Below are 22,662 nucleotides of genomic sequence, written 5' to 3' on the forward strand. Positions count from 1 at the left end.
CCCCAACCCAACAAAGTGAAGGAAGGAAGATCCTCCCTCAGAAACCACGTGGAGGGATGTGAGGTGGCTGGTCCAGCAGTGACTCTGATGCCTCTTGCCCACCCCGTCCATCCCTCACCCCACAACGAGCTTTCCTTCGTCTTCTGCTCTTGGACAAGTAGAACTTGTCTTTTTTCTTGGGGAAGGACCACTTTCAGAGGCTAGGGTCGGAGACAGGGCCATTTGATAGATATTAAGGGTACAAAGGTTGTGCTGAACCGAGAAAGTAACAGGGATTGGTAATCCCAAATCAACGGTAAGCCCCTTCCCCTGTGCTCAGAGTTGCCTTAGTGTAAGGACTGGGGTGCAGAGAATACTAAAAGTATCCATGTGGTTCCTCCCCTCGGGGTCTTCAAAAGTACTTGGAGAGAAAGAATAAGCCCTTGAGAAATAGCTGTCGGGTCAAAATTATAAGATGCCAGCATGTGACGGAGAATGTGCTACATGCTAGCGGCATCCGGACAGGAGAGAGCCCTGGCGGCTGGCGCGTGCTTGCAAAAGGGTCCTGGGGGAAGAGCAGTCAAGCTGGAGCCTGAAGACTGGGAGGACTCTGCTGGGTGAGGGGGGTCGGAGGGAGAGGGGATGCCAGCGACAAGGCGCAGGAGCACGAAGGACTCAGCGTTGTCACCATGTGGGCTGCTGGTCCCACTGGGAGGGTAGGAAACTCGAGAAGCGGGACAAGGAGGCTTTCTCAGGGGATCAAGTTCCCAGCCGTGGAGGTGGTGTGAGCCAGAGGGAGGGTCTGCTGTGTGTTGGGAGACAGTCCTCCACAGACCTCTCCCGTTTCTACACATCCGAGCATCAGAAGCTCCCCTCTGTCCGAGAGCGTTGCTGTAAGCAGGTCGCCTGGGACAGCTCCAGACATGACTTCCTCTGGAGCAGGTGTGTTTATGCTACAGGATAGTGAAGGGACAGCTCTCTCCCTCCCCTCCCTGGAGCAGACTGTCTACCTTCCAGGTAGTAATGATGTATTAAACTTTTCTCTACTTTATTCAAGTAGCTGAGGGAGTTCCTTCCAGAAGGATGCTATCTTTTCGGTAGACGGTGAGCTCACCGCGTGAAGAACAGGCTGGAAGCAGCTTGGATGAGGGGCGTGAGGGAGGAACCCTTCTCTCCACCCAGACCGCACCCTCGGAGAGGGGTGGACGTTTTCAGAACGCGCCTGCCACTTAGGGGGTCCTGGCCCCCAGTGGGCTGGGCTTCATTGAGCCAGAGGTTTGGGGACCTCAAGAGCTCCACACAGCAGGAGGTCACAGGCCATGTACGTGGCCCCAGACCCCCAGCCCCGCCTGGCCTGTCAGATTGCCGTGGACAAGTGAGGCTGGTACCACAGCCAGCTCTGGGTCTGGGCTTCCAGTGTGTGACTGGGGCCTGTTTGGGGTTTTAGCCGGGCTGGGGCGCCGTGGGTGGGGAGAGGAGACAGTCTCTTGTCTCTCTTCTGCCCTGTTTCCTCCCCCTGCCCTCCTTGCAGGAAGACGTGTCCGGCCTGTGGTCTGTCTCCGAGCTCTCCTCTGGCCACTTCTGCCCATCCCAGGCGCGGGGCCAGGCCGGCGGCTTGCTTCAGAGACAAAGTCTGCTACTCCAGAGAGACCTCCAGGCTCCCTGAAAAGGAGAAAGCCGGTGTGGTCGTATACTGAGCACGAACACTGAGTGCTTACAGCGTCTGACGCTGTGCCGCGCGCTCTGTGCACGTCACCTTGTTTGATATATTTAATACCTTCATAACCCTGTGCAGCATGTTTTTTTCTCAAGGTACTTTTAAGATTCTCGTTTTCCATTTCCTGCAGCTCAGAGAGGTTAAATAGCTGACACAAAGTCACACATCTCAGATTTGAGCCCACGTCATTCGACTCCTGAGCCCGTGGCCTTATCTGCTACACCATGCTGCCACCCTGTATTCCTGAAAATGTGACTTTCCTGGGGCCACTCGGCCAGCCGAGAGCCACCCTAAGCATTAGTTAATTGCTTCTGGTCCCCGTCCCCCGACACGTACACAGGTTTTGGCCAGAGTTTGGGGTCCCTTTCCCTTCCGTTTGGCACAGCGATGCTGGGTTTTCTCTGGGGACGAGGCCATCCCATAATCCCGATACTCAAGATGAATTTGTTTTGGGTGGAAGTGGATTCTGAGCTGGGATGACCATTGCCCCTGGAGAGTGCGTGGGGCGGCGGTCCCTCGCCGCAGGGGCCCAAGTCCTCCGGCCCCACAGGTGATGCCTTTGGGCTTTCAGGGTCTGCGGGCCACGCCCGGAGCCTGGGTTCTAGGAGCAAAAGGCCTTGGACGAGTCACACCAGGAGAGCCAGCTGTTTGGCATCGTGGGACCTAAGCAGAGAACATGCTGGGCTTCTGGGCAGAAACCTTTGGTTGGGAGGCCGGGAGTCCTGCCTGGAAGTGTGGAAGCTCTGGCTTTGTTTTCTGAGTTTAGAACCAGGGGGAGGAGACTAGCTGCTGAAACCAGGTGGCCCGGGGCTGAGTGACTCGGCTTTGGGAGGAGAAGGGAGAGTCGCCGGGGGCTGGAAAGAGCTGCTTTCAGCTGGCGGGGTCAAGAGGTTGGCTGGGGTGGCCCCAGAGATCAGGCCTCTTCTGGGCAGAAGTGAGAGCAGAGGCCGACAGACGTGAGGGCCTGGGGGGAGACAGTTCTGTCCACGCGCCCTGGAGCCCCAGGCCAGCCCAAGGCCTCGGCGTGCCCACTGGGGGCCACCTGACCCTCCCCACGAAGTTAACGTGTCTCCCTCGGGCTCTAGGCCGTTGCTTCTTGCTCTCCTGGTTCACCTTGCCTTCTAGTACGTGGAGTTTTCTACCTCAATAGATGACACATTTAAAAGAGAATGACCACGCTGTAATTATTCTTGCGTCTCTCCCCCTATAGCGCCTGGCCGGGTGAGATATAAACATAGCGCCCTTGAATGAATGAATGAGTGAATGATGAGAACGAGGTGAGGAGATGAGTGTGCATACACACGCGTGTGCTGTATGCGTGCATGTGTGTTGAAGGTGGTTTCTGCTGAAGGACTGAAAGACAAAGGTGAGCGAGGAGGTGGGGCGTGGAGAACAGAACCTGGGCCGGGAGAAGAAGTGAGTGATGATGACGCCTACAGACAGTGACTGTGTGCCCACTGCCCGTCAGGCGTGTCAACCGCGTGGCTCACGTGTAACGCTCACAACCATTCTCCGAGCCTGGCACCAGCGCTGTCCTTGTTTTATAGGTGATGAAGCTGGCTCTCAGAGAAGGAGGTGGCTGGGTCAGAATCCCACGTGGGCTGAGCAGGGAGCCCAGGACCTAAGCAGGTCGGCCGCCCGGGGAGCCCGAGCTTGAGCCGTGAAACCAGCCTCCCTGTCGTGCTCCCCGCGGCCCCTGCACTGCTCTTTTGAGGCATTTTGTAAACTCTTCTTTTTCTTTTCATAAAGTGTTCGCAGTTACTTGTTTATTAACTTGTCTTCACTGGGAGACTGTAAGCTCCAGGAAGGCGGGGACCACATGGATTTTCTATCCTTTAGCTTCATCCCTTGCTCTTGGACCGGTGCCTGCCACGTGGTCCGCACTCATCAGTACATGCTCATGACTCGCCCACGGACGCCCCGCCTCTGAAAAGAAACAACCCCAGGAGCCCCCAAGCCCCTCCTCCCGCTTCCCCTCGGCCCGCCTGCTCGCCTCTGCCCTCCAGTCCCACCAGCCAGCCCCAGCTCCTCCTGAAGCGGGACCAGCCGGCGGTCAACGCCAGGGCCAAGTTTTTCTCCCAGACCATCCCTGGCGTCAGCAGGGATGCCGACGGGTGACTGCCTCTCTCTGGCTTAGGGTGGACCGACGCCAGGAAAGATCGGAGGCGCTACGCAGTGGGTTACAGCAGGGCTTCTAGAGGGATTTTGTGGCAGGAGATTGAATGTCCCTGCGCCTTGTGCAGGGCAGCAGGAGGGATGAGCAGTGAAAGCCCTTTCACGAAACCTGCCAGACCCATTGCAATAGGGTCTCTCCCAACAGCCCAGTTATATTTCCCCGGATTTACACATGGTAGGGTCCTGCTGCCCCTCCTGCTGCCCCCACGGGAGGTGCCCCTGCAGAGGAAGGAGCCGACGGGACGGAGGGAGGTGGGAACCCTCTTCCCAAGAGCTCGTGGAGGCCGACAGCCCTGTCAGAGTTCCCTGACCTACTGCACCTCACATTTTCTTGCCCAAACAGCCTGCCAGTTTTCAGTCTAGGAACACAGTGAGGATTTATTTATCTCTCTCTCTCTCTCTCTCTCTCTCTCTCTCTCACTCTCTCTCAAGAAGTGGCCACGGCAGGCGGGGGCCTCTGATGCTGGGCCCTCCTCGGCAGGAGAGAACGGCCGGGTGGCTCGGGGCTCCTGGAATCGAGCTCCTTCCTGGGGCTGTAGACACTGGGGAGTCCCCAGCACACTACCAAATACAGTAGAAAGGAGTCAGTGGAGCACGTGCTGACCACAGCGCCGTCCACCCCGGGTGGAGGCGTCACGTGTGCACTTGAACAGGGCAGGCCTGGGGCTGGCCGCTCGTGAAGCCCGCGTCCTGTCTGCTTGCATTTCTGGCTCTCCGTGGCTCTCGCCTGCTTCTGCCAGCCTCTGCATTTTTGTATTATATCTTTTTCTCATTGCGTGGCCCCCTTGTCTTTAAAAGGCTAAATGCTCTGTGCTAAATTTGGTCACACAGCGCTCCAAGATTCCCTGGAATGTCCTCAAGTTTCAAACAGCTCTGACAGAGAGGCAGGCCCGCCCCCGCCCGGGGATTGGCCTTTCCTTTCAGGGCCGGGCCGTCATGGGGCCTTATTGGCTGCTGGCTGGACCAGCCCGGGTCCACTAGCCCTGGGACTGGGGAGGCTGCTGCCCCCCGTTCACACTTGGGCACCTGCAGCAGGCAGGGCAGGGGAGCCGAGGTCCTCGACCAGCTGGGGGTCTGCTCTGTCCAGATCGGCTCGCACCCCGTCCCGGCCCACCAGGACCTCCCCGCAGCCCTCACGAGAGCAGCAGCCCACTTTGCCAAGATGTCCAAGGTAGCCAAGTATCGCCGGCAGGTGAGCGAGGACCCCGACATCGACAGCCTGCTGTCCACCCTGTCTCCTGAGGAGATGGCGGAGCTGGAGAAGGAGCTGGACGTGGTGGACCCAGACGGGAGCGTCCCCGTGGGGCTGCGCCAGAGGAACCAGACGGAGAAGTCGTCCACGGGCGTGTACAACCGGGAAGCCATGCTCAACTTCTGCGAGAAGGAGACCAAGAAGCTTATCCAGAGGGAGATGTCCATAGATGTGAGTGGGGCGGGGGGCGGGGGAGGGGGAAGGGAGAAGAGGGGGAGGGGAGGGAGGGAGAGGGGGAGACCCCGACGCGCGATGAGGATGCTCTTTCCTTAGAAGAAGAGTTCTCGCTGGCAAAGGATTCAATGTTTCAGAACCGATTGTCATCCCCTGAACTGGCCGTGTGAGCCCCTTACCCCTATTTGCCGTCTCATGAAGCAGAGGTCGGATGTGTCGGGGGGACCTGCACCCACGTATCACGCGGGGCTGCTAGCAACTTGGGAGCTGGAGGGGACGCCCTTGGGGTGGTCACTGTCGGGTTGACTCCACCCGGACGCCCACACCTGGCTTTTTTCCTTCCCATTCATCCCACCCTCCTGGCAGGAAGGGAGACTGGGCTTGCAGTCCAGTCCTTGTGGAGAACAGCTCGCTTTCAAGGCCTCTGGGCATCTCGTGGCATGTGGACCGTGTGAGGCAGCTGGTCAGATGGGCTTCCCAGGGCAGTGGAGACAGGCCAAGGTCTGCACCTTCACCCACAGCTCCCGTCCGTCTCATTCCCGGGGGAGGTGGGGTCTGCACCTTCACCCACAGCTCCCGTCCGTCTCATTCCCGGGGGAGGTGGGGTCTGCACTTTCTGGAGGAGCCTCTTGAGGGAGCAGGCCCCCTTTTGGGGGTAAGGCCCCTTGGCTGGGGGATGAAGCTCTTTCCCAGCCACCAGGTGTTTTGCCACCAGGAGGGGACAGAGGAGGGGCAGGGGTGACCGCTGGGGAAGCGTTTGCGCACATCTAGGATGGGCTTAAGCAAAGCGGCTTTCTGGGTTTTCCCGGGTTTCTGCCGTGCGCTCATATGTTGGTTTTCTTGGGGCAAAGGAGCCTGGCCTCGGCCGGAGGACGACTCCGCAGACACCCTTCCTCCAGGTCAGGAGTGTCTGCTGGGGAGACTGCTCTGCTGTGTGCCGCCTCCCCACCCCCCCCGCCTGGACCTCGCCAGCCACCTCCCTGTGCGCCATCACCTGAAACTCCTGCGAGGCGTCCGGCGGGGACACTAACCGCAGCGCCCGCCGGTGGGCACGCGTGGCCCCTCGAGGTTGGGAAGCAACAGCAGAGGGGCAGAGGCTGGGGCAAGTGGGGGGCTGGCGCCCGGCCTGCCCCTGCCACCCCGGCCTGCGTTTAAAGCTTTGCCAAAACCCTGGTAGGGTAGGGGTCGTTTCGTAACACACAGAACTATCAAATCACTCTGCTGTGCACCGGGAACTAACATAGCGGTAGCATTTTTGGTCAGTTACCGTTTATTATCCTGTGGGCAAGGTCCAGGTGCAGCTCCGACGCGCTGGGTAGATACTACCGCCTCGGTGGGAAATGAGAGGATGCGGGGACTTGCTGCTGGGACGCACGGAAGGAAGCAAGACGCTCCCGGCGGGGTGGCACCTCTGTCAACGCCCCACTGGACCCCTGGCACCCAGTCCCCAGGCTCTGAGCCCACAGCTGCGAAGGTCCCCGGAGGTGAAACACAAGCAGGAAACACTCCTGATCCCAAAGCAAGGCGTTCAGGCCGCAGAGCATGTGAGGGGCTCACCCTCACAGGTCTCGCTCCCAGCCGGCCGGTTAGCACCAGGTGGACACTTGTCTCGCAGGCAGAGTCCGAGTCAGGGGACACATGACGCCTGTGGGGAAGGCACCCCTAGGCCTTTTCCCTTGGAGGGAGGCTGTCGGTCCTCCACACCCCACACCGCTTCCTCCCCCAGGCCGGGGGCCCATGCAGCTCGGTGGCTCCCGGGCCGTGGGCAGAGTCACCTGTGTCACCTGGGGAGGGGGCACAAACCCGGGGACGCAGCTTCGTCAGCACCCTTAGCAGAACTCGAGCCTGGTACGAGCTCTGCTTTGGAACACGTGGTCTGAGGACCAGAGTCCCGCACTGTGACCTGCCTTGGTCGCCTCATCCCCACAGAGAGGCTGGAACATCCACCTCATCGACTCCATCGACTCCATCGGGCTGGTTCGAAGGCAAAACTGCAGCTCCAGCGTGTCGGCTGTCTGGGTCAAGAAGCCCAGGAGCCAAGGGGCTGGGAGGGCGGTGCCGGAGCTGCCCCTAAGCAGAGAGTAAGGAGCCGGCGTCGCCTGACTTGATGACGGTGTTGTGGGCGCACTTTTGTCTTTTTTTGTATTTATTTAATTAATTTATTTATTTTGGCTGCGTTGGGTCTTCGTTGCTGCGCGCGGGCTTTCTCTAGTTGCGGCGAGTGGGGGCTACTGTTCGTTGCGATCCTTGGGCTTCTCATTGTTGTGGCTTCTCTTGTTGCGGAGCACAGGCTCTAGGCGTGCGGGCTTCAGTAGTTGCGGCACGTGGGCTCAGTAGTTGTGGCTCGAGGGCTCTAGAGCGCAGGCTCAGTTGTTGTGGCCCACGGGCTTAGTTGCTGCACAGCATGTGGGCTCTTCCCGGACCAGGGCTTGAACCCGTGTCCCCTGTATTGGCAAGCGGATTCTTAACCACTGCGCCACCAGGGAAGCCCGTGGGCATACTTGTTAAAGGATCCTTATCTTTTAGATGCGGACACTAAAACACTTATGGGAAAAACCCTGCTAGGATTAGGGAATTTGCTTTAAAGTACTGCGGCCGGGGGGAGTGGGCAGGGTATAGATGACGTGAGACTGTCCGCTGGTAGACAGTTGCTGACGTGTTGAAGCTGGTGGTGAGTCCGCACTGTGCTATTATGCTCATCTCTCTACTTCTGTGTATATGTTTCAGATCTTCCATAGTAAAATGCTGTTTGTTTTTGTATTTAATACATAGAGACAAGAGTGGAAGGCGGGCCCAGTGTGGGTGCTACACTCTGGCTCTTCCTGGGGCGGGGTCCCCAAGGTCCATATGCAGACTGGGTGGGTCTCGCTGTGGAAGGGACCTCGCTTTGCTTCTTCCCCACCCCCTGCTTCCTCCAGGTCAGCTCCTATCTGTCCTTGGGGCTCAGGTACCACTTCCTCCGGGGAGTCTTCCCTGCCTTTCCCTGCCCCTGGCAGTGTCAGGCACCTTGCCTGGGCTGAGGCCTCCAACGCCACTTGTGCCAGCCCCACCCCGGCCCATCCTGTCCTCCCGTCACATTGTTGCCGAGTCTGCTTTCTTGTGCAGCTGGTGTGGTTCTGGGGATCACGTGCTAGCTCGGCCTGGTGAGCAGGGGGTCAGGGTGGGCTTGACAGAGCTGATCCCTGGCTCCCCTCCCTCCCTGTAAAGAGGCGGAGCCCTCGGCCAGTGTGTGTCATCCCGGTCCTCCCGCCCAGGTGGAAGACGGCCCTGGCAGGTGTGTGGCCAAGGGTTCAGTGAAACCGTCGTCGTGGCTCAGGTTTCAGGAACCGGATCCCAGCGGGTCAGCCGTGTGTTCTCTTTCCTTCCCAAGTGGGAAAGAAGGCCTCCCGCCTGCCTCTCCATCCTCCTCCCTGGCCTGCCGGGGGCTGGGATTAGCACCTGCGCCCAGGCAGGAGCAAGGGCAGCTCAGCCAGGGTGGAGGACGCCCTTCTGGGTTCTCCCTCGGGGAAAACTCGAGAACCTCCATGAGCCAGTAGCTGCTGGGCCCAAAAGGCCTCTGAGCTCCCTGTGGCCCCTGCCCCCGCAGCCTCAGCTCCCAGCCCAGCATCCGTGGTCTGCCCGCAGCGACGGGAAAGCGGAAGAGCCCAGCAGCAGCAGCAGGTCCCATTGCCCTTTGCCGTGTGCACTGGGCGGCATGGCTCCTTGCTTAAGGAGATTAACCCCAATGGGTACACAACCAGAATAGCCCCGGAGGCCGGGCGGAGGGGCAGGAGACGTGATGGGGAGGCACCAGCGGGCACCGGCGATGGCCCGGCCAGCTCAGAATCCCACCCTGGATCTGAAAGCTGCCTCTGTCCAACCGGAGTGTGAAAAAGCACACTTTTTTTTTTTTTTTTTTGTGGTACGCGGGCCTGTCACTGTTGTGGCCTCTCCCGTTGCGGAGCACAGGCTCCAGACGCGCAGGCCCAGCGGCCATGGCTCACGGGCCCAGCCGCTCCGCGGCATGTGGGATCTTCCCGGACCGGGGCACGAGCCCGTGTCCCCTGCATCGGCAGGCGGACTCTCAACCACTGCGCCACCAGGGAAGCCCAAGCGCACTTCTTAAACTAGGTGGTGGGATCCACGTGTGTTTGTCTTAGTTGCTGCTCTTAATCACGTATTATATAGGTTCTTCTGTATGCATAGAATGTTCAGTTTGATGAATTTTCAGCAAGTGAAGCTCCTGCTGCCACCCTTGGGCTGCCCCTGGGCGCTTGCCTTCTCCTCAGCGAGGCAGCAGGGTGGATGGATGGGCCGGGCGGACAGGGAGGCAGGACCATGGAGACCCGAACACGCAGAAAGTGCAGCAGTGCTGGGGGATGCAGGTGGGCGGGGCTGGGATGAGCATCCCACTGACCAAGGGGAGGTTGCTACCAGATCGGGTAGGCTGGGGGCTCGGGGTCCCCAGGCTGAGGCAGGAAGGGGCCAGGGTGGGGCCAGAGCCCGCACCCACCATCTGCTCCCATCAGCCTCTCCCTCCACCCAAGAGACGAGCATCTGTGTCAGACATCTGGGGTGGGGGGGTAGTTGATATTCGATGCCTGCCAAGTCGGATAAACAGGAATAGCCTTTCCAGACCAGCCTGAGCTTGTTTACCAGGCCTCTCCTGGCATAACGGGAGAAGGAAGACGGGTCTGTCCCCCCACAGTTTGCTGGCCCAGGACACGGGGGTGGGGGGAGCCCCCGGTGTCTGGAGCCCGAGGTGTCCAGGTGTGACCCAGCTCCTGTCCCTTACGAGCTCGAGAACTCAGTGAGTCCCCTCAGGAAGGAAGCACACTCACGGTGCTGAGGACCATCTGGGCCAAAGGCCTCATTAACGTGGCTTCCTGAGTCGACCATGCTACCTGTCAGGTGACCTTGGAGGGTTACTGTGAGGTTGAATTGGACCAGGTGCTGAAAGTGGCACAGGGACCTTGCCCTCCTCTCCCTGAATCCTGCAGACTTCATGCCTGGGTATTCGCCAAATCTTCTTAATCTCTCATGAGGTTAAAAACTACTGCCGGTGGGAGTGAGGACTGGATGGACGTGCGCGGAGAGTGGCCGGGAGCTCAGTAAAGAGGGAGGCAGGGGGAGTTTAATTACTTCCTGCCCCACCCCCATCCCGTGGCCTGGTTTCTTCTAGCCTCTGCCTAATTATTTTACCCCCAGGCTCAAGGGCTGAGGCTCCGGGCTGGACGCTGCTGGGGGAAGGGAGATGGGGGAGGTTTCGGGCCTGTGAACCCTCCTGGTCTCTGGGGTCCCCGGCAGAGAAGACCAGCTGGTTGTCCGGAGGCCGTTTACAAACAGCTAGGAATAGAACGGCCTCCTGCCCCGCGCCCTCTCCCTCCCACCCCCCTCTTGCCTCCCCCAGGAGGGTCCACAGCCCCTTCAGGCTGTTGCATCAGTGCCAGCGGGACCCCGTCCTGACCTGAAAAGTAGAACATCCCTGGCGCAGAAGGTAGCGAGTCTGGAGGTCAGAACAGGGTCTCCAGAGGCAGCTGGACCTGGATTCAGACCCCGTCCCTTTGCCTTTCGGAGCCCGAGATGCCCATCCACAAGATGGAAGTAAAGCCCACCATAGGGCAGTTGTGAGGTTTAGGCCAGGGCATGGAAGGCCTGTGGCAGGGAGATTTCCCTGACCCTGAAGGTCCGGCAGTTAAGACTCCGAGCTTCCACTGCTCGGGGCACAGGTTCAATCCTTGGTCAGGGAACTAGGATCCTGCATGCCCTGCCCTGCGGCGAGGCCAAAAGAGAGAAGGCGCTTGGCAGGCTGGGGGCTGGGGGCCTGGAGGTGGGGCCTTGAGCCCTGTCCCGCCTTCACTCTTTTTAGGCAGGGTTCACGGATCATGTTTGTGTTTCTAAGTAGGGAGGCGGATTCCACTAAATCATTGATTCTCCAGCTATTTTGTGAGTTCCCAACAGGCAATTTCTAAACGCTAGGAGACAGTAGTAAGACAGAGAGGCCCTTGGCCCTGAGCTCACATTCTAGTGGGTGAGACAGATGATACTCGTAGAGACCATATACACACATCACAGGTAACATCTGTTTGTTACAAAGAAGAATAACCTAGTTTCAGGAAAGAGTATACAACCAATAGTCTTGGTGGGGGGAGATTCCTACCAGGGGTCAGGGAAGACACTGCCCAGAGGCGACGTGGGAGCAGGTCTGGGATGGACTGAGGGATTGTCCACGGGACGCTCTAGAAGGAACAGCAAACACAAGGCCTGTGGTGCTAGCAGGTGTAGCCTGTCAGAGGGCGAGCCAGGCCCTGTAACTGGAGCAGTCGAACGGGGATGAGGCCAGGAGTAGGCTGGGTTCAGGTGAAGCAGGGTGGGTTCAGGTGAGGCGGGGCGGGTTCAGGTGATACGGAGCGGGGGTTCAGGTGATACGGGGGCGGGTTCAGGTGATACGGGGCGGGGTTCAGGTGATATGGGGCGGGTTCAGGTGATGCGGGGCGGGTTCAGGTGATATGGGGAGGGTTCAGGTGATGTGGGGCGGGGTTCAGGTGATGCAGGGCGGGTTCAGGTGATACGGGGCGGGTTCAAGTTATACGGGGCGGGGTTCAGGTGATGTGGGGCGGGGTTCAGGTGATACGGGGCGGGTTCAGGTGATGCGGGGTGGTTTTCAGGTTATACGGGGCGGGGTTCAGGTGATGCGGGGCGGGTTCAGTTTATATGGGGCGGGGTTCGGGTGATGCGAGGCGGGTTCAGGTGAGGCGGGGCCTTACAGGGCAGCCGTGGGAGCTTGGAGTTTTATTCCAAGCAGGGTGGGATGGCATTGGAGGGTTTTGAGCAGGGGAGAGATGTGGTCTGACCTCCGTTTTCAAAAGGAAATGTACACACTGCTATATTTAAAATAAAATGCCTTTCCATGAAAAATAAAATAGAATGCGCGGACCCATTGCTCTGCCAGCGGTGGGACGCACAGAGGCAGGAGGGCAGGATGGAGAGGTGGTCAGATTCGGGAGATACTTCACAGCAGCACAGCCAGGCCTGGCTGACGTTTTGGGGGAAAGAGAGGAGTGAGGTGAGCCGTCCTGCCTGAGCTGCGGGTATATCTGGCGCCGCTCGCTGACGTGAGCAGGGGATTTGAGCAGATGCAGAATGCTCGTGGAGCTTAGCAGCCCCACGGGGAGCGCTGGGTCGCAGGTGCGAGTCTGGAGCTCAGCGGCGAGAGCCCATTTGGGAGCCCGAAGTGTGGAGGTGATGCTGCAAACCCCGAGCCTGGAAGAGGCACTTGGGGAGCGAGTGTGGGTGAAGAGCCAGGGCCGAGGACCAGTCTCCGTCCCTCCCACACTTCAGGCGCTGGAGAAGGGGGAGGAGCCCTGAAGGAGGCTGGGGAGGAGGGCGGAGGCTCGGAGCCGTTTCTTAGAAGCAGGTGAAAGGGGCTCATGGGGGGGGGGGCCGCCACGTCTGTTCCTGCTGAGAGATTCTGGAAGGTTAAGACTCGAGGAGGATGGCGGGGCCGGCAGATGGAGCACACAGACATGGCTCTCTGTGTTTTCTGCATTTTGTTCTAGTGGGGAGCAGCTGGAGGTAAACACGGATCACGGGAGGAGTTTTAAAAGATGGGCTATGACAGCGTGTTCGGTGCTGCTGGGGAGGGTCCGTAGAGAGGGAGACCTTGATGGCGGGACGCACTACGGTGGGGCCTCACCTCCCACACTGGGGCGGGGCGCGGAGGGGGGCACGATGCGTCAGGAAGGCGAGTCGGGGGAGGGGGAGGGGAGCTTGGCCTCTCACGTGGGGCCAGGTACCCGGGCTGCTCTGGGAAGACACGCCCCGCCAAGCGGGGGTGCATTGAAGGGGAGAAGCTGGGAGGCTGGGGTCAGAGGTTATGCCTCAGGTCCCAAGAGAAATGCTCAGTGCTTCCTGGTGAGGTAGGGACACACGAGACGCCCCAGACATGAAACCCGGCCTTGAACATCAGCTTCAACAGCTGCCAGAGCTGTTCCAAGACCCAGTAGACTGTCACTCCGGGGCACTGATCCTCTGTCCCCAAGGCCCTCGTGCCCAGCGGGAGGTGGGGGGCTCCGGGCCTCTCGGCATGGCTGGCGGTGGGACGAGCCCTGGGCTGCAGGCCAAGCAGGGGCCCCGGGCTCCTTTCCCGGCCGGAGGGCTCAGCAGCCGCGCAGCCTCAGATGAGCCCCGAACGTTCCCCAGGTTTGCCGTCTTTCATCGTATTCTTCAGTCTTACCTGTGTCTCATTGACAAGAGGGGATGCTTTCTCTAGCGCACGCCTTTATTGAAATATAAAACACATGCAGAAAAGTGTACAAAACACAAATACAGACTTTCGCAAATTCCCACAAAGTGAACCAGAACCAGTGCGTTGACGGCATCACCCCAGGCGTCCTCCCCGTCGCCCCTCCCGTCCGTCCCCACGGGAGCCCAGCCCTGGCTTCTAACCCCAGGCTTAGCTCGCCCGTTTAAAATCATGTATTTAGAGTCACACAGCGTGTGTCCTGTCCCGCGTCTTTATGTTTGTGAGATACATCCATGTCGTCCGTAGCTTTGTTTGTTGTTTACTTGCACTGCTATGTGGTAACCCCTTGTATAAATATGCCATAATTTATTTATCGTTTCACTGTTAGTAGACATATGGGTTGTTTCCAGTTTGGGGGATATTACAAAGCATGCTGTTAGGAACGCTTTTGTCCATTTTTGGGTGCACTTACGATTTCATTTCTGTTGGGGATGTGCCTGTGAGTGGCATTGCTGCCACACAGAGAACGCATAATGAAGTTCCCATTTCTTTGCCTGTGAATAGAGGTGATCCTATCTAATTTGGAGTCTCTGTGAGGGTGGGGCTCACAAGTTTGCAGCATGTCTAACATAGCAATTTGCAAACAGTAGGCATTTAAGTCAGTGATAGCCACCGTCGTCATTTCTCCTGGGGCCCATCCTTGAGGGCAACCGCCTGCCTTCACGTCCTGGGACACATCCTGCCCTTCCACACGCCCACCAGTCACTCTGTTCAGACCTGGATGCCGCAGTGAGGCCCGGGTCGGGTCTCTCCACCCCCAGACTATAACTTTCCCAGAAACGGTGGCCCCTTCCATCCTTGGCCCCAGCGTGGACAGACTTCTCATCAGTGTTTGGAGGCTTTCCGGCTTTGCTTATTTTCCCCTTTAGCTTCTATCTTACTCGGTCATTCTCAGCATTACCCTCGGTTCTCATGCTTCGGCCCCCACCTTCGTCACTGGGCCGGCAGGAGACTAACCCCCTGGCATATGTGCCCCGCCCCACAGCTGCTCCCCAGACCTGGAGAGAATGACGTGGCGGGTACGTCGTCGTTGCCGCGGCCAGGCCTCAGGCTGCCCAGAAAACCTCCGCACATCCCCCTCTTCTTCCAGAAGCCAGCCTTCCTCTAGGAACCCTCTTGTCCCAGCTCTCTTCTCACCCTCAGCGGATGACCTGGCGCCAGGTTTCACTGAGAACCTTGAAGGCTTCGGGTGGGAATACCTTCAAATTCCTCGTCTGCTACCTGAAAACGTGTAGGCGTCCATGTATGTAATCTTCCCCCTTCCCTCCCATCTCAGCACGGAAAAGACGGCCCTCCTCTGGACCAGGCACTGTTCGGATCCTGTTCTCTCCTGTGTCCTCTGCAACCTTTGCTCCCTTAAACACCGGTTTTCTCTCAGTCAGTCTCTCTCTGTCTCTGTCTCTCTCTGTGTCTCTCTGTGTCTCTCTGTCTCTCTGTGTCTCTGTCCCTCCCTCTGTTTCCCTCTGTCTCTGTCTCTCTGTCTCTGTCCCTCCCTCTGTGTCTCTCTCTCTCTGTCTCTGTCTGTCTCTGTCCCTCTCTCTGTGTCTGTCTGTCTGTGTCCTTTCCTCTGTATCTCTCTGTCTCTGTCTCTGTCCCACCCTCTGTGTCTCTCTGTCTCTGTCCCTCCCTCTGTGTCTCTGTCTCTCTGTGTCTGTCTGTCTGTGTCTGCGTCCCTTCCTGTGTCTCTCTGTCTCTGTCCCTCCCGCTGTGTCTCTCTGTCTCTCTGTGTCTCTCTATGTCTGTCTGTCCGTGTCTGTCTCTGCCCGTCTCTCCTCAGCCTGCCTCCCTGCTCTCTCTCCGGCCCCATCTCTCCTCCTTCACAACAAAACTGCGGGAAGCAGCCCCACAGTCACCATCTCACTGCAGCTCCCTGGCCCCTGCACTGACAGCCTTGGGGGCTGGCTTTTTAGTCCTCGTCCCGCGTGCCTCCTCTGCGCCATCCGACGCCACCTCAGTCCCTGGCATCCTGACCAACGCGCTGGTTTCCTTCCCTCCGCAGCTGCTCCCTCCCCATCTTCCCCTGGTGTCCAGACACCGCTGTGGCCAGGGCTCTGGCCGCAGCCCCTGTGCCCGCCCACTCCCTCTGGCCTAGATCTCCATTCTGAGTCTAGAGCATTCACTTGCCTCTTGTGCTCCTCGAGTGTCTCAGGTTCAACTAGTCCAAAAATAAATGAACCATCGCCCCAGCCCGGGCCCGCCTCTCCTCCTCCTCTGTAGTTTGGTGAGCAGGGGGGCTGCCTAGCCCCCCTGCCCGTGTCCCGGCTTCTCTTGGCGACAGAACCCTGGTGCGCTGTCCTCCCCTCCGGTCCACCTCCCCAGTCGCTCAGATCGCGCGTCATGACCTCGCCGCCCACCCCCTCCTCTGCCCGTGGAATCCATCCTCCCCGAGCTGCCAGCGTCTTATCATTGAATGCAATCTCGACCCCAACACTGTCCTGCGTGAGACCCCCTTGCTCCGCACGGCTTCCACCACCAACCCACACTCCTTGGCGGCCCAGGGCGCGCTGGGCAAGCCAGCACCTCCCTGACTCCCGGCTACTAATGCTCGTCCCCTTGACTTTCACCCTTTGCCACGTCTACGCCTGACGGTGGCCCACAAAGGGGCTTCCTCTCCTTCCTCTGTGCCTGTGCTGACCTGCCAGCCCGGATAATCCTCCTCCCTGGAGGCTCGGCTCCGGTGACAGCCGTGACACGACTGTCCACACGCACACGTGGAACGCGGTGTTCCCGCATCGCCTGTGCCCGTGTTTCCCCACACGTCTAGAGGGCGAGGCCTGACCCTCACCCAGCCCCGCTCCCCAGCAGTGAGTGCAGGGCCCGGCTCAGAACACATCTGAACGTTGAATGAACAGAGGATGAATAGTTTGCAAATACCATTCTCGTCCTGCTTGACTGGACCTGCAGAAGTTATTTATTCATCTGTGCTCTTCGGAGACTGCTGGAAAATATGATTTTGTGTCCAGATCCCCAGATGGAGAGAGACTTGGCGGTGACTCCTTTTTTCCAGTTTCTGTAAACAGCCACTGAAATCGGTCCACAAGTTTGCACCCTACGACCCCAGCGCGGGGAGACGTCACTGCCGTATTTCCCCCTGTTTGTTCTGCACAGAACGAGACTCAAGGACTCATTTTTAACTTGTTCCATTTTTCTTCTTTCTCTGGATCCTCTCTTAAATGGCTCTCCAGGGACCTGAGATCACAGGCTGACATTTTTAGCCTGACCAGTCCAGTTCGCCTGTGTCTCAGGGGCCACTGATACACCCTAACGAGCATATCAATGATTAGCTCCAGACCCAGCCAGCTGGGGCTGTCAGCGCCCACCATCTGGTTTCTCCCCTAAAATGTCTGGAGAAGTTTGCGGCTTTGCCTCTAGATCCAGCGGAGGTGACGTGGCTCCTGCAGAGAACTGGCTCCAGGCAGGTCTCCCCTTGGAGCGGGAGCAAAGCCCCGGTCACAGTGTCGCAGGCCCACCTGTGGGGCGGCTGGGGGTCTGAACGTGGGGGTGTGATAACTGGGAAGGTCGTGGATGGGCCAGTCCTGACCCAGGTAGATGGACACCGGCCCTCCTGAAGCCAGGATTGTGAGGCCGGAGCAGAGCCGGGAGCAGGTCCTTGTAGATAAACGGTCAGCTTTTCTCACCAGGGCTCTGCAGGGAACCAAGCCCTGCAGAAAACTGAGTGACTGTGTCCTCAGTTCTCCCCACTCTAAATACAGAGGAGAAAGAAATTCAGTACATGCAGTGGACGCCTTAGGGCATCTCCTGGAAGCTCCTTTGACAAGGGCTGACTTCAAGCCATTTTCCTCGTACCAAGTGTCCCCCGATGGGTCACCTCCCCTACTCCAACGGCAGAGTCTTCCGCGTGCCTATCCCTGTATATTATTTAGAAAGAATGTATTTCCAAATCACCAGGAAAGTGTCTACTGATGACCCAGATGCTGAAGACGCCAGTGTCCCAATGGTCAGGGTTCCTTCAGGTCGGGGGTCAGAGAGACTTTCTGTTTTACTCTCCGTCCCTGTAATCCTTGCCTTAAAGGCAGGAGGAGACAGTGGTACACAGAGCACGGAGGTGCTGTTTCTTCAAACGATAATTTATAATTGTAATGTCATAAGGCTCATTATAGACAATATCAAAACATAGGGGAAATAGAGAAAATAACCAGTAATTCTTTGTCTGATTAGCTAAAGGTGTCAGCCACGGTCACGTTTCCTGAGTGCAGGCGTGCGTACACACTTTTCCTTTTGTAGCTGAGATACCTTTATGCACAAACACACATAGTCACATACATTCTGATTCCTGCTCGTTATTATTGTTTGCTTATCATATTACAGCAGTCATTTTCCCATGTCACTAAAAGTTCTTCCTGAACATCGTTTTCAGAGGGTATTATGGTCCATCGTATGGCTGGGTTAAGCCATTTGCCTATATTTGGACACTTACATGGTTTCCAATAAATGTACTTTCCAAGTCCCCAAGTGGATCCGCAGACGCAGGCTCCTTCCCCTGGCCTTTGGCGCCTGTCCCCAGAGAGACTAAGCCAAACCCCATGATAAACAGAGCCACTGACACACTTCGCAGCTGAGACTCTCGCCAGATGGGCGAGACCGACTAGGGAAGGGGAGAAAAGACTCCCCGATGGCTAATCCCGGGACAGGGACACGCGAGGCCACCCCTGCTCCTTCTTGAGACTCAAATTCCTGACGTTGGTACATCTGCCAAGCAGGGCAGCCCTCCGCCCCCCCCAGGACCAGTCACCTGCGTGCACCGTGGCAGAACTGGCGTGCCCGGCTTTCCTCGGACTTGGGAGGAAAGAGTTGTTCCTACTGACAAAGAGAATCAAGTCTCCAGCCTGGGAAATTTCAGGTGTGGGCAGGATGTCAAGGAGGGGAGGGCACTGGTCCATTCTCCTGCTTCCGAGGCCCTGCCCCAAAGGCACCCCAAGGTACCAAGTCCTCGTGGTACCGGTTCCCTCCCCCAGAAAAGCAGAGGAAGGGTGTCTCGGCTCAGCTGACCCAGGTGAGCTCTCAGCTGCCGTCCTGGGACATCCGCCCACGAGCCCCAGCTGTCCAGGCTCCAAAGGGGAACCTCACGCTTGCCGGCCTGTCCGGTCTTATGGGTTCCCGCAGGCGCCGTCTGATTTCCCCTCCTGTCAGCCTTGCAGTGTAGGGCTAGACAGGCTTTAACCTGCTTGACAGACAAAGGAGCTGGGGCTGAGGAGGTCACCCAGCTGGTGACCAGGGACGCTCTCGAACACCTCCTTCTGACTTCATGTTCACAGAAAAAGTCTGTCTCTCAGCCTCCTTTCTGAGCACCCCCTTGAGTGGCGGATGCCTGCCGTGCACCCGCCTGGGGCAGGTGCTACGCCTGGAAGCCCTCTGCGCTCTGGGGCGGGAGCTGGTTCGGCCCACCCTGCCCTCGGTGGTCCCAGGATGGCTTCTCCCTGATGCAGACCCAGGGCTCGCTCACCCAGCCTGCGGCCCCGGAATCGCCACCCCGCACCCCCTCCACCCCAGGTCCTGCAGCCGCTGCGGTGGAGGCCGTGGTCTCTCCACTCGCCCCCTCCCGGGACGCTGGGTCACTAAGGGTCTTTGTGGATCACAGGAGCCCTTACTATTTAGGGCATTTATTGCTCGTCACAAATGGGAATAAACAGAGGGAAGCAAACGGCCCACACGGGAAGTGCAGTCACTCAGGATCCGGCACGGGGACCCCTCCACGTGGGGCTGCCGAGCTGGAGGTGTGGCCGCCGGGAGCCCAGCGTGAGTCACGCAGACGCCCCAGACCTATCGGGAAGAATGAACTGGCTCGCTAGTAATTTTACATTGATCACATGTGGAAATCGTTTTCAGATGGGCTCCAAACATGTATTTTTTATTTAAAAAAACACAGGATTTATTAGGAAATCATGTCATCAACCCTTCCTGCGTGTGTCCCGAATGCATATCTTCACAGAGGGAAGTCTGACGTGGCGTTGGGTGTGTGTGCACATGTGTGCGTGCACACGTGAGCATATTCTTGGGATGCTGGGAAACAGAAGGATGTGATGGGTTCAAGGTCAAGTTCAGTCAGTGCTGATACATTCAATCTGCAGGGTTAGTGACTCAGCCCCTTCTAATTCAAGGGCACTGAAACTTCAACAAACACATTATTAAAATTCATTTCACTTGTTTCTTTTTCCTTTGTATTAACGTGGCTACTAGACCATTTAAAATTGCTGGTATAACTCCCATGATGTTTCCATTGGGTGGGGCTGGTCTAATACGGTGTTCCATTGATGGTCCCAGGCACATAGGTTCGTTTTATGGTTTCAGTTCTTTATTGAATCTTTATCCTTTAGAAATTAAAGCAAGAGAAGATAAACACAGTACATACAATAGGATTTTGTTCAGTATAACCTCCCATCATTGTGTGATAAAGAGCAAGGTCTCTTTTAATTATCTTCCCATTTTTCGTTGAGATATAATTCACATACCATGAACTTCAACGTTTTAAAGTGTGCAGTTCAGTGGTTCTTTTAGTAATTCACAAAGTTGTGCCACCAGTCCTACTATCTAATTCCAGGATGTTTCCATCTGCCGCAAAATACACCCCGCACCCACGAGCAGCTCCTCCCCAGGTCCCGCCCCCGCCCCCCCAGACGCTGGCGACCGCTCATCTGCCTTCTGTCTCTAAGGGGGCGCCTGTGCTGGCATCTCATGTGCGTGGAACCGTACAGCACGGGGCCTCTGGGCTCTGCTCCTTCTCTGTATCATGCTTTCAAGGTTCATCCCCGTTGGAGCGTGGCACTTCATTAGCGTTATGGCTGAATAATAGTAATGTTTATGGTTACACCACAGCAGCTGATGGGTATCCGGGTTGTTTCCGCATTTTGCCCGTTATGAATAATGCTGCGGTGAACATGCGTGTGTAAGTTTTTGTGTGGACACGTTTTCATTTACCCTGGGTATATATAGGACCCAGGGGTGGAACTGCTGGGTCATAGGGTAACTGTGTTCAGCTGTTTCAGGAACCGCCAGGCTTTTGCAAGGCGGCTGCACCATCTTACATTCCCGCCAGCAGTGTATGAAAGTTCCAGTTTCTCCACATCCTCGCTGACACCAGCTATTATCTGACGTTTTTATTTTTTTTTTAATCATAGCCACCCTAGTTGGTGTGAGGTGTATATCTCACTGGGGTCTTGCTAACCTCAGAGGACACGGGTTTATTTCATGAAATAATGTGGCGATTTCCTCAAATCCGTTCCGTCTTCCTAACCCTCCTTCTCCAGACCTGCCGTATTTATTCTTGTGGTTTCACTGTTGCTTGCACACCTGCCACTCCCAGATGTGCGTCTCAAGCGCAGGTCTCTGTCCTGAGCCGTCGGTCTTAACTAAAGCCAGCTCCTTGGGCATTTAACCGTCATCCCGGCCCAAACCGCCGTCACCCCACTTCCCACCCGCCTTCCCTCCACCCTCCTCGCCATGGTTTTAAAGCATCACCATCTCTCCTGTCAACCGAGCTGAAGTCCCGGGGGCTTTCCCCACTTAACCAAATCTTATGAACTGTCCCCCAGAAACGAGCATAGAATTCACCTCAAGGCGGGCGCTGTCAGCCTCGGTCTGGGGTCCCATCACGTCCTGCCAGAGCTGTCTCTCCAAATACAACCTGACCGTCCGTCACTTTCCTGCCTAAAAGTGTGTGTTTCCGTTGCCCATCATGTGAGGCCCATGCGTGAACTCTGGCGTCTGGAGTGATCTGGCCCCAGGGCAAGGTTCTGGTCTCAGCCCCTCCACCCCGTGCCCAACAAGTCCCGTGCTTTGCCCGTTTTGACCCTCGCCCTGAGAGAGTCCTTGCGTGTCTCCTGTCCCAGTTGAGCCCTCTGAAGTAGGCCCCCTGGGATGACGCTTCAGTCCCATGTCCTCCTGGCCCGGCCTCCACTGCATAGACACAGGGTCCTGTACTGGGGGGGGGGGCTTGCCCTCCCTGATGTAAGGGTTTGACATCCTCTTCGCTGCCTCCCCCCACTAGACTTTTTTCTTTTTAATATTTATTTATTTATTTGGTTGCACCGGGTCTTAGTTGCAGCAGGCGGGCTCCTTAGCTGCGGCTCGTGGGCTCCTTAGTTGCGGCTCGTGGGCTCCTTAGCTGCGGCCCGCCACCTCCTTAGTTGCAGCGCACGGGCACCTTAGTTGTGGCATGTGAACTCTTAGTTGCAGCATGTCGGATCTAGTTCCCTGACCGGGGATCGAACCTGGGCCCCCTGCACTGGGAGCGCGGAGTCTTACCCACTGCGCCACCACGGAAGTCCCCCCGCCCCCGCAGCTAGATCTCGACTTCTCTCCCTGCAGTGGAAGGACTAGACCCACCTCCCAGCTGTCCTGGGGCTTAAAGGCTCAGCTCAGTGCTCAGGCTGGTCCCCGGCTCTGACCCTCCCCCACCAGTGTGTTTCAAACGGGAAGACCCAGCCTTTTCACTCTACTACAAGGGGGTCCCAGCTCCCTTGCAGCTCCCTGACCTCGACTGCGGGAAGGGAGCTGCCTCTGGGAGTCGTGACGACCCCGCATCATGAAAGAGGGAACTTTCCAGAACAACCTGCAGGTGCCCAAGGCCTGGGGGATGGAGGCTCGGGTGTGGCATTTTCCTGGGGTACAATCTGCAGGAAGAGTCAGCAGCGGGGGAGGTGGCACTGGAGCCAGCAGTCCCTCATCCCCGTGGTCCCGTCCGTCCAGAGGCATCGGGAGACCCCTCACGGTGGCACAGGGGGCCTGGAACGTGGGGCGTCCCCGAGGCCAGCAGGGCTGTCGTCCGTTCTGCCCTGTCCTGCGGGCGTGGGGGTCTGGGAGGCACACCCACCAGACCTGTGGATTACCTGAGGCCCAGAGGGAGTGCAAACTTGGAAACAGCGGAACCAGGATCCACAAAGTTCTGGTCAGACTGGGATGACGGGCTCAGTATGACAGGTGGAGGGGACCTTGTTCCGTGGGACCCTGGGGGTGGAGCCAGAGGGCTTCCTGCCATAGAGTCAGCTTCAAAAAAAAAAAAAAAAGGCTTGGCTTCCTCAGGAAGAACTGAGCTCTCAGTCCCTGGAACCTAAGTGGTAGGGA

At 57.7% G+C, this 22,662-nt stretch overlaps 1 protein-coding gene across 2 annotated transcripts in view; it reads left to right on the forward strand.

Moving 5' to 3' along the window:
- The first annotated feature begins 4,865 nt into the window (after nt 1–4,865).
- Nucleotides 4,866–22,662, forward strand: part of LMOD1 (leiomodin 1) — a 33,296-nt gene continuing 15,499 nt past the window's right edge. For both annotated transcript variants that reach the window (XM_082675708.1, XM_082675707.1), the window contains exon 1: nt 4,866–5,294. In XM_082675708.1, coding sequence (XP_082531834.1) covers nt 5,034–5,294 — 261 coding nt within the window. In that variant the 5' untranslated portion in view covers nt 4,866–5,033. The remainder of the gene's footprint in view (nt 5,295–22,662) is intronic.

The sequence above is a fragment of the Grampus griseus genome (assembly GCF_964374135.1).
Source record: "Grampus griseus genome assembly, chromosome: 1".
Taxonomy (NCBI): Eukaryota; Metazoa; Chordata; class Mammalia; order Artiodactyla; family Delphinidae; genus Grampus; species Grampus griseus.